The sequence below is a fragment of the Lotus japonicus genome, chromosome 3 (genome assembly GCF_012489685.1).
Source record: "Lotus japonicus ecotype B-129 chromosome 3, LjGifu_v1.2".
NCBI classification, from domain to species: Eukaryota; Viridiplantae; Streptophyta; class Magnoliopsida; order Fabales; family Fabaceae; genus Lotus; species Lotus japonicus.
Genome location: NC_080043.1, coordinates 19,676,437 through 19,692,506, shown reverse-complemented (window position 1 = coordinate 19,692,506; position 16,070 = coordinate 19,676,437). Strand labels below are relative to the sequence as shown.

General features: G+C 36.6%; 1 protein-coding gene across 2 annotated transcripts; it reads left to right on the top strand.

Moving 5' to 3' along the window:
• The first annotated feature begins 891 nt into the window (after positions 1-891).
• LOC130745465 (ubiquitin carboxyl-terminal hydrolase 15) lies at positions 892-14,161 on the top strand. Of its 2 annotated transcripts, none has more exons than XM_057597750.1 (14): positions 892-1,042; positions 2,025-2,380; positions 3,009-3,444; positions 3,537-3,993; positions 4,127-4,272; positions 4,410-4,498; positions 4,838-4,923; positions 5,033-5,195; positions 6,440-6,563; positions 6,664-6,821; positions 6,977-7,061; positions 7,189-7,401; positions 12,518-12,579; positions 13,136-14,161. In XM_057597750.1, the coding sequence occupies exons 2-14, from the start codon at positions 2,085-2,087 to the stop codon at positions 13,626-13,628; spliced, it is 2,808 nt and encodes a 935-aa protein (XP_057453733.1). In that variant the 5' UTR covers positions 892-1,042; positions 2,025-2,084; the 3' UTR covers positions 13,629-14,161. The 2 variants fall into 2 exon arrangements, with proteins under 2 accessions (XP_057453733.1, XP_057453732.1); XM_057597749.1 differs by having other exon boundaries at positions 4,127-4,287.
• Positions 14,162-16,070: the final 1,909 nt, after the last annotated feature.

Below are 16,070 nucleotides of genomic sequence, written 5' to 3'. Positions count from 1 at the left end.
TATGTATAATATATTTGTTATGTTTGAACGTTACTTTTCAAAAAAATGCTTTAGTTCTGCCACACAACCAGAGGAAACTTGATATTTAAAAGGTTTATATTAAAAAATAAGATTGGGCCCAAACAGACAAGCCCACAAAATTGAAAACCCTAAAAAGCTTACACATTAACCCACACATTTAACTTGTGCTGCTGTGTATAACCAAAAAACACTTGTGCGGCTGTGCCTCTTTCTTCTTCCTGTTGCCTCATTTTTTTCTGCATCAGATATGAAGTGATCAAAGCTGCATCATTTTGAATTCACAAACCATGAATCTTCCATGCAAGATTTATTTTTCCTCCATCCTCTTATCTTTCTTATTCTTCTTCGTTTTGAACTTTGAAGGGACTGCTGCAGCTAATTGATGGAGCAAAATTAGAACCCTACTGCAGCTTTTTCTCCCTTTTCTGCATCACCACGTTGTTTTGACTTTTGAGCACTATTTTTTTTTTTTTACAAACTCACTGGTCCAACCGGTACAAGGCTGAGTCACCGGGTTTTTGATCGAACCGGCCGAGTCTATCCGATTCAGACCGAGTGGATTGCATGGCCGATCCGATGCTCGGCTCGAACCGGCCTAGGGTTCGGTTCCCGGTCCAACCGGTCGAACCGGCCGATTCGAGCCGAGTTTAATAACACTGCATCAAACACACAAATTCAAAATCCTCTCTCTCTCTGACCAACAACAATTATGCTCTTATTAATAACAACACATATCACCCCGTACACGTGGCATCCAAGGCAAATCATTGGGAACATCATCCAAATGGGTCCCACCTGCAATGAACGGTCTCTCATCTTGAAGGACTTTCACTGCCACGTGTACGGTGGGAGATCTTGGAGTTCCCCAAAATGTGAAAGAGAAGAATGGTAAGAAGTGAAGAGGAAGTGTGTTGAAGAGGGAAGTGAGGAATCTTTTGAAGGAAGAAGAAGAGGAGAGTGGTGTAGTGAGGTGAAGTGTTGGTGGGTTTTTGCTGGTTCAGATTTCTTCATTATCATGAAGGTGTGTTCAATGTTTTCAACTTGCATTGTCTTTTTTTTTGGTGCTGTACTTTCTTGTACTTGAATCACTTGAATCTCAGATTGCTAAATGCTTTATCTTTTGCTTGGTTTACTCTCATTTTTCTGGGAAAATTCATTTTTTTTTTCATTTATGCTGTTTGGAACAAGGGTTTTCTAGTTAGGCTGAAAATTTTGTATATTTGGAAAAAAATCAATTAATTTGTTGGGTTGTACATTTATTTCTTTTGGTGAAGTGGTTTGCTTTGACCTATTTTCTGGTGAACTGTGGAAATTTGGTTCATTGGTTAGTTGTGTTTTGCTTAAATGGGTGTTTTGTTGAATATAAAATTGGAGCTGTGGGCACACAGAAGGTAGAGATGTTTTTATTTTTATTTGCCTACTGCTTTGTTTTTGTGTAATCATTGCTCTTTTGACTGTTGTTGACATTTTGTGTGTATTGGTGAAATTTTACTATTTAATAAGAGTGTTTGATTTCCTTGTTTTGCTGAAATGGTTTCGGCACTGAGTAGTGGCAGTCAACTGAACAAGCAATGTATGATTTCTTTGGAAATATTTTGTTGAATTAATTATATTTCTGTTCTGTGAAAGCTAGAATTCTTTCAGGATATAGAAGCAAGGCTTAACAGTTACCACTTTCCACTGATTATTTGTTTTATACCAAATAAACTTAGAAAATTAATCTATATTGGTGCTTTCATAAATCTATCACAAAATAAAAGAATGCTAGCTTGAGGCACATTCCTTAGTTTCATTCTGAATGGGTGGTAAATACTGCAGAAATAATGTCATAGACAAAGGGCTTCAATTAAAATTCTGAAACTAGTTCATCTTATAACCAAATGTTTTATGGTCATGATCCTCAAAATTTAAGTAGCTGAAACTTGATGGGTTTGAATGGTTGGCTATTGTTGTGCTGCTCTTGACTTTGGTGATTAACGAGATGCCATTTATTGGACTTTTAGGGGATCATAGTCTGACTAGTTATTTGGGAGGAAACTGGACATGAGTATGCTTGTGGGGATATGCTCGAACCGCGTGAATCTGATATTCCTGTCCTGTTTCTGGTCCTTGTTGTACTTCCTTTGGTGGCTTACATCTTACTTGGAAAATGGAGTGAGACTGCGAAGAAGAGAAATAGGATAACTTTGCTTGCTCAATTGGCTTCTGAAGAAGCTCTGAAAGCAGAAGACATGGCTGTTGCAGACATAATTCCTCAAGTGTCTCAAGTGTCTTCTTCAAAGAGTGAACTTCATGAGTGTGCTAGATGCTCTGCTCCAGCGAGAACGCGTTGCTCCGGATGCAAGTCTGTTAGATATTGGTAATTGTTTTAATCGAAGTATAGCTGCAAAATCATTTTTCTCTTTACCCTTTCTTTTCTTAATTAAAGTGTGGAATACTTTGAAAACTCATTGAAATTCACAATATCTTCCCTAGGGAATAGGGATAGGGAATCAAATAAAGTCTTACAATCTGCCAAATGAAGAGTACATTACCCTAGGAATTGTGCTAAATTATTTATCAGATAGGTAATATCCACCCTCCGTTTCTAGTTATTGTGAAAATTAGTGCTTGGGCAGGGAAATTTGCTAGTTTCTATATAGGCTGTCTTGATGACAAATTGATAATTTAGTGTTTGTTCGAACTTCGAACAACTATTTAGGTTCTATTTCTCCATGACATTTTGATTTTGATTTTTAAGGGTCTAATTAATGAAAATGAAGTGGATTCAGAGAATCTTTTGTTTATTCTATTAGTCTATTTGTCCTGTATGCCTTTTCGAAAGAGGGGGCAAAAGGAGGGGGGGGGGTACTTTTTTTAACCTAAACTTAACAGCTATGATGTCTGTTCTTTTTATGAATTTTTCTTCTATAATATGATTGTTGGGTAAAATATTCTGTTTGACTGCATAATTATTTCTTAAAATTTGAGCTGTAAGTGGTTTGCAGCTCTGGGAATTGTCAAATAATCCATTGGAGGCTAATTCATAAGCAAGAATGCCAGCAATCAGAGATTCATAAGTCAAGCTCGTTTCCGCTGGGTCTTTCTGTTGAGAACTTTGGTTATGGGAGTGGCTTTTATGACAATTTAAACAACCAGTTATTCAGTCACAACTCCAGACTAACATTCAGGGAAAGTGCACCTTTGGACAATTTGGTACAACCTCATATAGGCACTGGTGATTCTGCTACAGTGGATTTTTCCCTATTTAATAATTCTCAACCTTCCACTTTTGAGAGAAGAACTTCCCATAAATCCAACAGAGAAACATGGAGAAGAGATAACGGGTCTATATATGAATCTTCGATTGAATCTTCTGATTATAAAGCTACTAATTCTCCCTCTTCGAGTGTAGTATCAAAGGAAGCGTTTATTAGACAAAAGGTTGACTTGTTTTACTTTGATATTCAGTTAGCATAATTTTATATATCAATGAATATTGAATCTCTGATGATGATGCTAAACTGTTGCTGCAGTCAAGAAATAACAATGATACTATGATGGAGGAAGAAACTTCAAAGGCCAATCCCAGTGGCTTTGGAGTTTATATTTATGAACAAAATGCATTAAGAAGCACCATCCCTGAGGATGACAATTATCGAAATCAATATGAAAATGCATTTGTACCAGGAAATAAATATGAAAGCCCAAGTAACTCATGTGCTGCAAATAACAATGGATGTGTAGATGAATTTGAATCCGACATTGCTACCAAAGGAGGTAATGTAGTCAAAGGTGGAAATTATCATTCTGACGAATCAGCACAATACAAATGCTCATCTGAAATGACAATTAAAGGAACTCCTAAGACTAAAAAGATATCACATCCTCCCAAGGCCAAATGTTCTAAACCAGTGAAGTCTACATCCAAGACATCAACAGACTTGTGTTGCCCTAACATAGAGAAGAAAGGGAGGATTGCAGATGAACCAAGTCAGTATCCGAGATCATTATTTTCCCCATGTGTTGTCTTAATGTCAATGGTTTCTATAGTTTCAGTTCATTATTGATTCTCCTTTTGTCTTTAGAATAATTTTGAAAATACCAGTCTATGCTCGTCCTGCAGAAGTTGCCAGAACCCGAGATACCTTTCCTTTACATGGTACCAATGGGGCTGCAAGCACTGGAATTATGAAAATGATGGGTTTGGGGAAATCAACAAAACATTCTGCAGTGGCCTTCTCAGAAGTCAATGGAGTAAGGTACAAGAAGGTAAAGAAGATAAAGGTTAGTTTATTGCAGATGCATACAAATTATAATTCCTTATGTCCTCCTACTTGCAAAGGTTTTTTATGGCCACAACTTAGAAACTGATGCACTTGCTAATTGATGTCTTGATCATGTTTCAGATGTTGTTTCCTTATGATGAATTTGTAAAGATTTTTCAGAGTGAAGTCTTTGGCATATGTCCCAGGGGCCTTTTAAATTGTGGGAACAGGTAAAAGTAACACAGTACAAAAAACATTATGATCGTGATTGAAATATAAAGGAATGTTTAATATTTTATAGATTAAGTGACAGATATTGACTTTTGCCAAATTGTGATGTACCTTTTAGAACAGCTAGCTGTTGTTGCTTTGGTGGGTGAATGTTTTGGGGGAGGGGAGGTCGCCTTCTGCATGCTATTTGTCTCAGTTTACCTTTTGCTTTTTTTTTTCCTTGTTTAAATTTGGAAAATGAGCTCCATTTTACTTGTAGATGAATGTATGAAAAACTTTTGTTCCTTTTCTGGTATATTTGAACCACAATTAATTTTTTTATCTCTCTTAATTTGCAGTTGCTATGCCAATGCTGTCTTGCAGTGCTTAACTTCTACAAAGCCTCTTCTCATCTACTTGCTTTATAGATCACATTCAAGAGCCTGTATTTCCATTCTCTCTCTGTCTTTTCACTGAAACAAGAATGTCAAGACTCAATTTGCTTTAGATCCTTTTTATTTACACAAGTTGTCTTCTTTTCCATTGAATTCCAGGTTGTGCTAAAGATTGGTGTCTCATGTGCGAGTTAGAGCAGCACATAATGATTTTGAGAGAAAATGGGGCTCCTTTATCTCCTAGTAGGATACTTTGGCATATGCGAAGCATTAACAGTCACATGGGTGATGGAAGTCAGGAAGATGCCCATGAATTTTTAAGGTCTTTTGAGATTATCTTACCTATTTGTCTTTAGAATTATTAATACTATGTTTTCCTATCTGAATATCTCTTTTTAATATTTTTTACATTATTTTACTCTGTACTTAGTTTTCTGTTATAATTATCTGTTTCTGTACTTAAATTTAACAAAGGTGGAAGCAAAGAAGACTTTCTATTAGTTATAGCCCTGCACCAAAGTTAAGCTTTGAGCCACTAACTTTTAACTTAGACTTAGATGTGCTTAATGAACATTTACAAGAGCTGATGTCCAGGTGCATGCTCATGTAAATGATATATTCCTAGTTGGAGAGTCGAGACTCGAGAGAAGAAATGATTTGGAAGCTAGAGATATGGAGACAAACTTTTGAAGCACATAGATTGTGTTTAAGTAGAAGTAAATTGAAGTGTATGTAAACTTATACCTAACCCGAATTCTAAGATGGTACAAGAGCCTATCCTAGAGAGTTATTGGGCTACCCTTAAATGGGCCACCTGTAGATGTCCAGTCCTGCAAACGTTATGCTCCATATGTCCAGCCCTTGGATGTGAGGGGTGTTTATTAAGGTCCCAAATAGATTAGAGATATTGTCTTATTAGTTATTATAAATGGTAGAGCAAATCATAACCTGAACTAACATTTGGGGTAGAGTTAGGCTAGCATGAATTCTAAGATGGAATGTAAGTGTAAGTAGAGGTGCACTAACTCTAGCTTAGAGGTAAATTTAAAGATTGTGCCATATCACAAGTTAAAATGATGGATGAAATTTGGGATATGTACCATAGGATTCAAGCAGGGCTGTTATTTGCGATAATAAAAGTACGAATCAATCTTACGTGAAAATTTATTGCACAGCTATAAAATTTGCAATGTTGTACAAGATCAAATGTTGGGTGGTAAAGAGTTAAAAATAAATCAAGATTGATATTACAAAGATGAGATGAGGATGTTAGGATAGATGAGTGGGCTTAAAGACAAGATGGGGTTAGTAATGGATGCATTAAAGAGAAAGTCAAGGTAACACCAACTCTTGAAAAATTGTAGAATCTTGTCATAGATAGTTTGTGCATGTGTTGAGAATACCCATAGTAGCCTCAGTAAGAAGGGTAAATCAAATGACGTTGTTTGATCCATATGGCTAACTCTGCCTTATTGGAGAAGGCTTTTATTGTTGTTGTATACTGAATTTTTTTATGCTTGTTTGAAAGATGTGCTTAGTCAATGTTAAATTAAATTTGTTGATTAGGCTTCTAGTTGCATCAATGCAATCGATATGCTTGGAGGGTCTTGGTGGTGAGAAAAAGGTTGATCCTAGACTACAAGAAACAACTTTCATACAACATACTTTTAGTGGTCGTCTTCAATCCAAGGTGTGTATCGTTTGTTCAATTCCTTCTCTCTAATGATTTTCCTTTCTCCCTTACACTCTAAGCCTTCGACTGTACTGTCCTTAATTTTGCTTTTGTTTAGGTTAAGTGTTTGAATTGTGATCATGAGTCAGAAAGGTATGAGAACATTATGGACCTAACATTGGAGATATTGGGTTGGGTTGAGTCCTTGGAAGATGCACTGACTCAGTTTACATCCCCTGAAGATTTGGATGGAGAAAATATGTACAGATGTGGAAGGTCTGTTAATCTAATTTTTGTGTTACCTGTTTCAATTATATGTGGTTTAGTTTGCAAATTTAGAGATAATGACATGGGGATAAAAACGAAGACCATGTTTAGGTTTTTCACTCCTAATCCAGAGATCTCACCTCTGTATATACACTTTGAACTAGGTGCACTGCATATGTCCGAGCTAGAAAGCAACTGAGCATACATGAGGCTCCTAACATCTTGACTATTGTTCTGAAGAGATTTCAGGTATCTCTTAGCTCTTTCATGTCTGAGTCCTATGCTTTTGAATACTGGATAATGTTTCGATTTTTTTCATTTTCTATATATTGAATTTGGTTCTTTGGAATTTCTTCTTTCTGGTTCTTGTTATTAGGAAGGAAGATATGGGAAAATTAACAAGTGCATAACTTTTCCTGAAATGCTGGATATGATTCCTTTCATGACTGGGACTGGTGATATTCCCCCGCTTTACATGCTTTATGCTGTTATTGTGCACCTGGATACACTAAATGCATCTTTCTCCGGACATTATATTTCATATGTGAAAGATCTTCAAGGAAATTGGTTCAGGATAGATGATACTGAGGTAATGCTGTTGCCTTGTTTGCTATCTTTGCATGTAGTTGGCTATTTTCTGTGCTGCCTTGAATACACTACCCCAAGAGTGTTAGCTATTAGGTGACACTGCATGTATGGTTTTTTATCCAACACCATTTTTTCGTTGTTACCATTTTATATTGTGGAATTAATTTTTTTTTTATAAGACTTTCTCAAGAGAGAGAGAGAGAGAAAGAGAGGGAGGAGGGGGGAGAGAGGGGGGGAGAGAGAGAGAGAGTAATGATGATGATAGACACAACAGAAAGAAAGAGTGATTTATTCGACGGTTCTAATCTCCTTGTGATAGGATTTAGTGCAGTAATACTCAGGGTATTTAGTGCTCTTCAAAAGCCTTCAGCGTAACTAACTTTTAGTTGTTACTAACTGTATTTTTAGTTACATTCAGTTAAATACGGATTGCTTTCCCCTGCTAACCTCTTTTTCCTTCTAGTATACATTCTCTTACATACCTGCCTGCTGTCAAATTAGAAAGCAAGGTTTAGGGCTTTAGGCAGTTACTATTGGTTGGTGTTGAGATATTGTATATAGTGAGAGAGATATTGTACATATTTAGGATGGTTTGTCTTGTGATTCTTTCCTTAGATAACTTGATCCTAATCCCTAAACCGGATCGTCCGTGTATATATTGTACATTTGTATCATTTAGGGTGTTTGATTATAAGCCTTTTAAGCTAGCTTAAAGCTTATTTGACTTCCTTAAAACTTATTTGACTAGCTTATAAGCTATTTAAATGTGTTTGGTAAAACAACTTATTTAGGTAGCTTATAGCATTCGTAAACCTTCTTGAGGTAGCTTAGAGCTTATCATATTTCTTCTCATTTTTATCCTCATCATTAATAAAATATTCCTTAACTACCCTTTCATGTTCTGAGAATCAATATAAGTTCAATAGTACATAGTATTGATTATTAATCATTTTTAAACAATATTATTGCAATAACTATTATTTAAAAATTCATACAAAAATTATAAATAAATATTTATTAATTTCAGACAAATATAAGTTCATGTAGTTAATTAAATGTCATACTATCTCATTTAATTTAAAAATTATTAAAAAATTTAAAATCTGTAGAAAATTTTGAAGATGATAAATAATATGAAATAAATTAAAATATTTAATATTAATACAATATGGACATTGATGTTTAAATAAAGTAATGCTAAGCATAAAAATAATCATACATGTATGTCATTTCGTGTCTTTTTACAATAACACTTAACTCAGCCTCTAATTTTACTAAATACTTTTTATTCAATTGGTTAGCTTCTCCACACACCTCGTTACGCCTAGGGCTGGAAATCTCGAGCATGGAATTTGTAGGACTGGACATTTGGGAGTGACCCATTGGGTTTTCTCCAAAAAACGGATCTAGGAAACGCTCTAATACCATCATAGAATTCCGGTTTGGCCCAACTCTATCCAAAAGCTAGCTGAAGATTGCTTTATCATTTATAAGGACTTCTTTAGCCATATCTCTTGTCAATGTGGCACGTCTCAACACACTTGTCACGCTCAAGGCTGGACCATAATAGTCAATAGCGCGCTATAGCGCCGCTATAGTGGCATAGCGGAGCGGCTCCCCGCCGCTATTGAGATGAAATAGCGACTCACCTCACAATAGCAACTGTAGCAGCGTGAATAGCGGCAGACCGCAGCCAATAGCGGTGCCATATGGATGAAGGATAAATGACTCAAGCACCTCGGTTTCAAGCTGTTGGGGAACCTTTTTAGGGGCATTTTAGGACTTTCCAGGACCATTTTAGGTCAAACTTGAAAGAATGAAGCTTCATTCTTCATTTAGATTGCAAATCAGACCGCCTCTTCCCTGTTCTCACTACTCACTTTGCTCTCTCACCTTGGAGCTCCAAGGACCACCCCCTTTCTCTGGCGACCATCCTTCACTAGCGACCACCCTTCAGTGCTAGAAGATGATAATGAATTATTTCTTATGTAGCCTAGCGACTCTTATTTCATTGTTCATGTACTTTAAGCCTTAGAGGCTTGAACTTGTTTTTCGTTTTTACCTTCTTTTTAGTGGTTTTTAGCTATGTTATTGTTCAAGAGTACTTATGACTTTTATTGCTATCATGAATGTTATGATTTGTAGGCAATATTTGACATTTTTTGAAATTTATAATTTTATATGTATATAGTATTAAACTATTAATTATATAAAATTATAAATAAAAATCTGAATAGCGACCACCCCGCTATGCGCTATCCCGCTAACCTTTTTTCGGGGGCCGGCCGCTACGCGCTGCTATCCGGGATTGACTACTATGGGCTGGACATTTGGAACATGTAATTTGCAGGAATTAATATTTGTGGATGGCCCAGTAGACGGATATGAGATAGACTCTAATACCATATTAGAATTTAGGTTATGCCTAACTCTACCCCAAAAGCTAGCTTAGGGGTGAGAATTGCTCTAAAGGCTTATTTTCTATATCTCTAGTCAGTGTAACACTTCTCAATAATGCTTTTGCGTGAGAGGACATGTTAGAAATATAATATAAAATCATTCATGTGTCTCCATCATCAACATAAACTTTATGGATAATTGGTTCATGAAAGGGGTCAAGCAGGATTTAGATGTTAAGAAAGAAGTGTGTACCTGAGGGCTATCACATGTCTTATTTATAGGCCCCAAAAGACTACGTGATTTGATGTACCAGCTATGGGTGTGATCGATATATTTCGTATGGGATCTAGAAAAGAATCGTAATGAATTCAGTCACCAGCTAACGAGGGATTTCGAGATATGAGATGTAATATCTATAAATGTTCCAATTGGGCTTTGAACAATGGGCAGAACCTGGTCCAGTGGAAACACAATAATGGGTCGGAGGTCCAATCTGAAACTGTCTTCTAAGGCTTTACGTAAGATGTCTGAAGGAGAGCAAGGTTCTATACTACTTCGGCTGTCAAAAGTTCAGCTAGCTGTTTGAGAAAATAAAGATGTAGATGATGAAGAGAAGTGATTCTCATCCCTATGCAGAAGTCTCAACCACAGCACTTCCTGGACCAGGTTGCAATGAGTTTTTATATTCATGGAGGACTACCACCAGCCCGTGACATTGACCATAAGATTCTGCTGAAGACAGGGCAATCCCTGTTATTGTACGAAGAAGTAAAGTCAATAGAAGCAATTGGTAGACGAGATGCTGGCTGGTATCATATGCCCCAGTTTAGTCAAGAATAAAGATATAAATTGGCAATTTTGTGTTGATTATCATGCCTTAAATAAAGCCACCATACTGGATAAGTTCCCAATACTTGTCACAGATGTGTTATTGGATGAATTACAAGGGGCTACCTATTTCTAAAATATAGGCACGCCTTCAGGATACCATCAAATTTGGATGAATTAAGTAGTTAATCCAAAGACAACTTTTAGAACTTGTTAAGGGCACTTTGAATTCTTGGTCATTGCATTTGGTCTCACTAATGCCCCAGCCACATTCCATTGTATCATGAATGCCACATTGCAGCCGTTCCTTTGTGTTTTTTTCATGATGTTCTCATTTAAAGCCAAAATTGGGATGAACGTTTGCATCACCTTGAAAAATGCTGCTCATATTTTTGCAAACAAGAAGAAATGTCATTTTAGGCAGACTCAGATTGAATACTATGCATATATAATTTTTAAGGATGTGTGGAGATCGATAGAAAAAAGGTAGAGGTAATTTTGCATTAGCCTATCCCAAAATCTGTTTCATTTTCAAGGGGTTTTCTGATTTGATGGGATACTATAACCAGTTTGTCCGTGAATATGGCAAAATAGCTTGACTCCAGCCTAACCTGAAAAAGGGGAACTTCTCATGGACACCTGAGGTTGGGTCAATTGCAGCAACTGGTGTGACCTTTGCTCCTATTTTGGCAATGCCGATTTTAATAAGCCCCTTTCACAATAGTGTGCTGCTTTCAGGAAAGGTAAGCATGAAATGCTTGACTGTGCTTTCCTTTTCAAATGGACTAAAAGTGAGGACGTTTGAATTAGATGGTGTTTGAATATGGATGAACTGAAATGCTTGACTGTGCTTCCCTTTGCAAATGGTCTCTTGCTAATGCTCTATGTTTCATCTGTGGAAGACAAGCTTCTCAAATATTGGAGTTGACATTCGTGATAAAGAATTAACAAATCTTTGTGACTAGTTCGTACTTTTGAAGTCTTGCCTTATGGAATTGTGAGGGCATTGTAAAGAAAGGCTATATTGCTAATGTACAAATTGGAAAGTAAGACTGTTATATTACCAGAATACTTGCACATTCCTTCTCATGTTGCTTCGAAGATTGAGTTTCTGTTCTTAAATATTTTCCGATACCTATACGCATCTGTATTCTGACAAATTCCTATGCCTTGCTGTAACATTCAATTATCCTAAAAGCATAAGCTGTTGGGTAAGGGCCGCATGAATGATTTTATATTATATTCTAACATGCCCCCTCACGTAAGAGCCCATTTGGGCTTGAAGCGTGGAGAATGCACAGACTCACTACCATGTGCTGAAATTCCACTTTTTATTAGAATAATGGGGGGCAACTAGGATCGAACTCTAGATCACTTAGTCGCAGAGGCTCTGATACCATGTCGAACAACCAATTATCCCAAAAGCTTAAGTTGTTGGGTAAGGGCCACATGAATGATTTTATATTATACTCTGAGAAAATTACTGGATTTGGCATGATAAAGTATGTTAATGTCATTGAAGACAAACTTTTGAGAGTGAGGCCATCTGGAAAGGATTATTAAGGCTGGAGTGGGGTTTAAGTTCTTAATTATTTTCACAATCACCATAATTTATGTGACTCTGACTGCTTGGGCACTTTTCTCATAACACTGGAATTATTAATTTGATTAGTGAAAACTAATCTAATCCCTATTGCTACACGCAGAAGAGTTACTTTTGCGTTCGATTTCAGTTATATTTTTCAAGTTACGTAATATGGCTTCCCTCTGTAGGGAAATGAACAAACTGCTGATACATTTTTTAGTCATATTCATATTTCATAATGATAACTGACAATTCTGAGATTCTTAGTTTCATTAGGTTTTGATAGATTATCTCTATTTAACAGGTTCAGCCAGTGCAAATTAATCAGGTGATGTCAGACGGAGCATATATCTTATTCTACATGAGGTAGAGATCTAGTTACCGTCTCAGTTGTTTATGTCATTTGTTCCCTTCTTAGTTATTAGTAATTGTCACTTAATATGCTGGTTTGTTTAGTTGTATTGAATATTGATACTTGATAGTAGTGTTATATTTTGAGAAAATTATCTTCCTTTGCCAATTAAAAAGAAAATCCAACGTGTATTTCTAACTAGAGATGGAAGTCCAACGATGGTATAAGGAACAAATGTTGTCTTTTTATCTCACTGCTTCTATTAACTTTTGGTAGCTCTCCAACAAAAGGCGTTCTTGCACTATAATAGAGCTTTGATCAATCATATTCTAATATTCCATTACTGCATATGACATGCGTGAGAGCGTGAATGTAGGATATTCTTGACTGCAAGTATCCCAAATCCATTCTTATAAGGATGCATATTTTGACATCTTATTTATGTGTGGGTCAATTTGACGTAACTGTAATCTGCATCTCTACTTTTTGAATGTCCACATGTTTTCTGGCATGCTGTTATGTATTATGTATATGCTTGCTTGCGGCATTAACTGTTGCAATCATTTGTAGGTCTTGTCCCCGCCCTCCTGTAGAACAGACCAGGAAAGCCGTGCAGCAATCAGTTTCTGATTCTTCAAAGCACTATCCGTTAGAAGTGCAGACGCCTTGTAAACCAGGACATAGTAGACATGGCAGTCAAGGTTCTCTCCCACAGCCTTTGCCTGTTGCCAGACCAGAAATTGCCACTAGCCTTATTGACACCTCGAATGGCTTCCTTACAAGTAACACCAATAGAAATATCCATCCAGTAACACAAACTTATGCTGAAAAAGTGAGGCATGAGTTTTCAGATGCTACATCAAGTGATTGGTCCCTTTTCACAAGCTCAGATGAGGCTTCTTTCACCACTGAGAGTACTAGGGACTCCTTCAGCACTGTAGACTATGGCGACAATATGGATCCAATTTCAGCTATCTTCAATTACACCCCTGAAAACTCCTTGATGAAGTTTTCACATAGTAGGCCACTTACCAGATTCATCCCTGAGAAGGGTCATGTTTAACAAGTTCAGAGAATTAATCAATCTAACAGAATCAGCTATTATTCAATTGAACATCCACCAAATGGGAATTGTGGCATGCATAGGCAATCCTGTGTGGTATTTTACCCGGAGTTCTAGTTAAGTTTGAACTCTAGTCCTTAGAGAATCCTAACTGATCAAGAACTTCTTTCACAAAATGGTGTCTTAATTTCCTATCCCACTGATGAAATCTTGCCATGTCAACTAAAAAAGACAAGAGTGAGGCAGTCGCAAACTTACATGGTAGTTTTTAATTGACATGTCAATTTTATTGGTGGGACAGGAAATTGAGACATCATTTGGAATAGAAGATTTAAATCCAATCCTAACCGGTTGAAATGATAGTTAGATGGAGTAGGATCTATGCCTCAAAGTTTTCAATATTTAGTTGATTGAGGCATATAGCTCTTTTAAGCACATATGTATTTTCCTTTTTATTTGTATTGATAATTGTAAAGATGACGGCAGTGTTCCTTTGGTTTCCAATTAATCGATGAAGTCTTTTCCTCTTGGTATCACTTCCATTTCATTGAGATTTAAAACACTTTTATACTTCTGTAATTTAGTACAAGCAACCATCAGAAAATTGTTTTTAGGGGCTCATGCTCATATGAGGTGTGTTAATTTGCATTTAGAATGAGTTACCAAAACTTATCAGGGATACTTCTATGATTATTCACTATGAATTTTGATTTTTGTATCTACACTTGTAGTGGATAGTAGACTAATGAGTAATTGACAAATAATCATTTCATATTTAATAATTACTGAAAGTTGTGTCATAATTTTTTCACAAGTAAAGTGGTGATGTATCAATTGTTGAAGGAAAAAACCTTCAGTGAGGCACAAAAGCGATGTCTGCCACACAATTTGGTGGCCTAAGAGCCCATATCCATCATTACCCAGATCATACGCTTATAAAAAAAAACCAGATCATACTATGATGGAAGGAAAGGAGACAAACAATACCTACCATTGGTGTATTGACGAGATAGACCTAGGAGGCACGACACAAAGTTCCTAACTTTCACTACACTGACACTCTAATATGCAACTACGCAATGGAGAAGGAAAACAGTGAGAAAAGTGAAGAACTTACTAAATCAGGGGAAAGTTGAAGATTTCAATAAGAATTGATTCAGGCGTTCTAGATTCGAAGTCCCTAAAGGTGAAATGGTGCCTAAGTTTCAAATTTGAAGGCAAGAAATGGGGGAAAATCAGTCTTTTACATCCTAAGCGAGGACATGTTTTTGCACCCTGCACCACACCATTGTGCCACCTTTAGAGAATCGCATCGAATCAATCCTCACCTATCAAGGAGTCGCACACATTCACTACTTGCTCCATCAACAGTCAAATCATGACAAGAGTACAAGACACATCTATTCCCATTTTGGGGAACATCAAACAAGGTGTCGATAGAAAGGGTATTGGTTGTATGAATCCGACTCTTAAATTCATTCCGGACACAAGCGTTGATTCTCTTAAACTCACCCTGAACCATGAGTAATCCCCATAGGGCAAGCCAAGCATCTCATTGTTGCGGAGCAGAGACTATCTCAAGTCTTGACTTCAAACCTTTGAATGCCTCAGATACTCGAACTTGGGGTAGCTATTACGAAATAAAATGATGCACCCATGTACTTTGGCCCAGTGTTATTAGACTCGGACCGGTCATCGACTCGGTCGAGGTACTGGGTTGATGAGTCATTGATCGAACCACTGAGTCATTGGTTCAACCGTTTAAACCGGTGTATAGTAAAATATATAAATTTTACCCTAAAATCCTTGTAAAATAAATTATATAAATAATAAATTATATATTTAGATAACATAATAATGTTACATGTTATTAAAGAAGTTAGAAAAAATTAATAGCATATCATTTGTCATGATTTTAAAACAGAAAGCACTGCTCCATCGTCAAAGAAATAATTACTTCCATAAAATTTTACATGTTATTTTTACTAGTACCAACTAGCTGGCAACTAGCCATTTAGAAAAGATGAATTGAAAGGTTCATCGAGAAGTGTAATGGTGCAGTCCACAGACATGATTTGACTTTGGCTAGATCATTTATTTTTCATTTTTTATAAACATGGGTTCCACTTTTACACATTACCACACACACAACATTGTAAGTTTATCTCTCCACTTTTTTCTTCAGTTCGACTTTCTCAGATTTTCTCTAATAAGCCACATACATTTCTCTATTTTCGGTGCTCAATCTAAGAAGTTTGTCCTAAAAAATGCAAGGCATGGTGATTGGAGCAACATAGAGCGGCAACAAAGATCTGGGCTGAGAAAATTTCTTTTAAACCTTTAAAGTTTTCGAGATGGAGCTGCTGTTTCTTCTTTTTCATCTCTGTTTTTCTTAACTTCACAGACTCACCGGTTCGTCCTTGAACCAGCCGAGTCAACGAG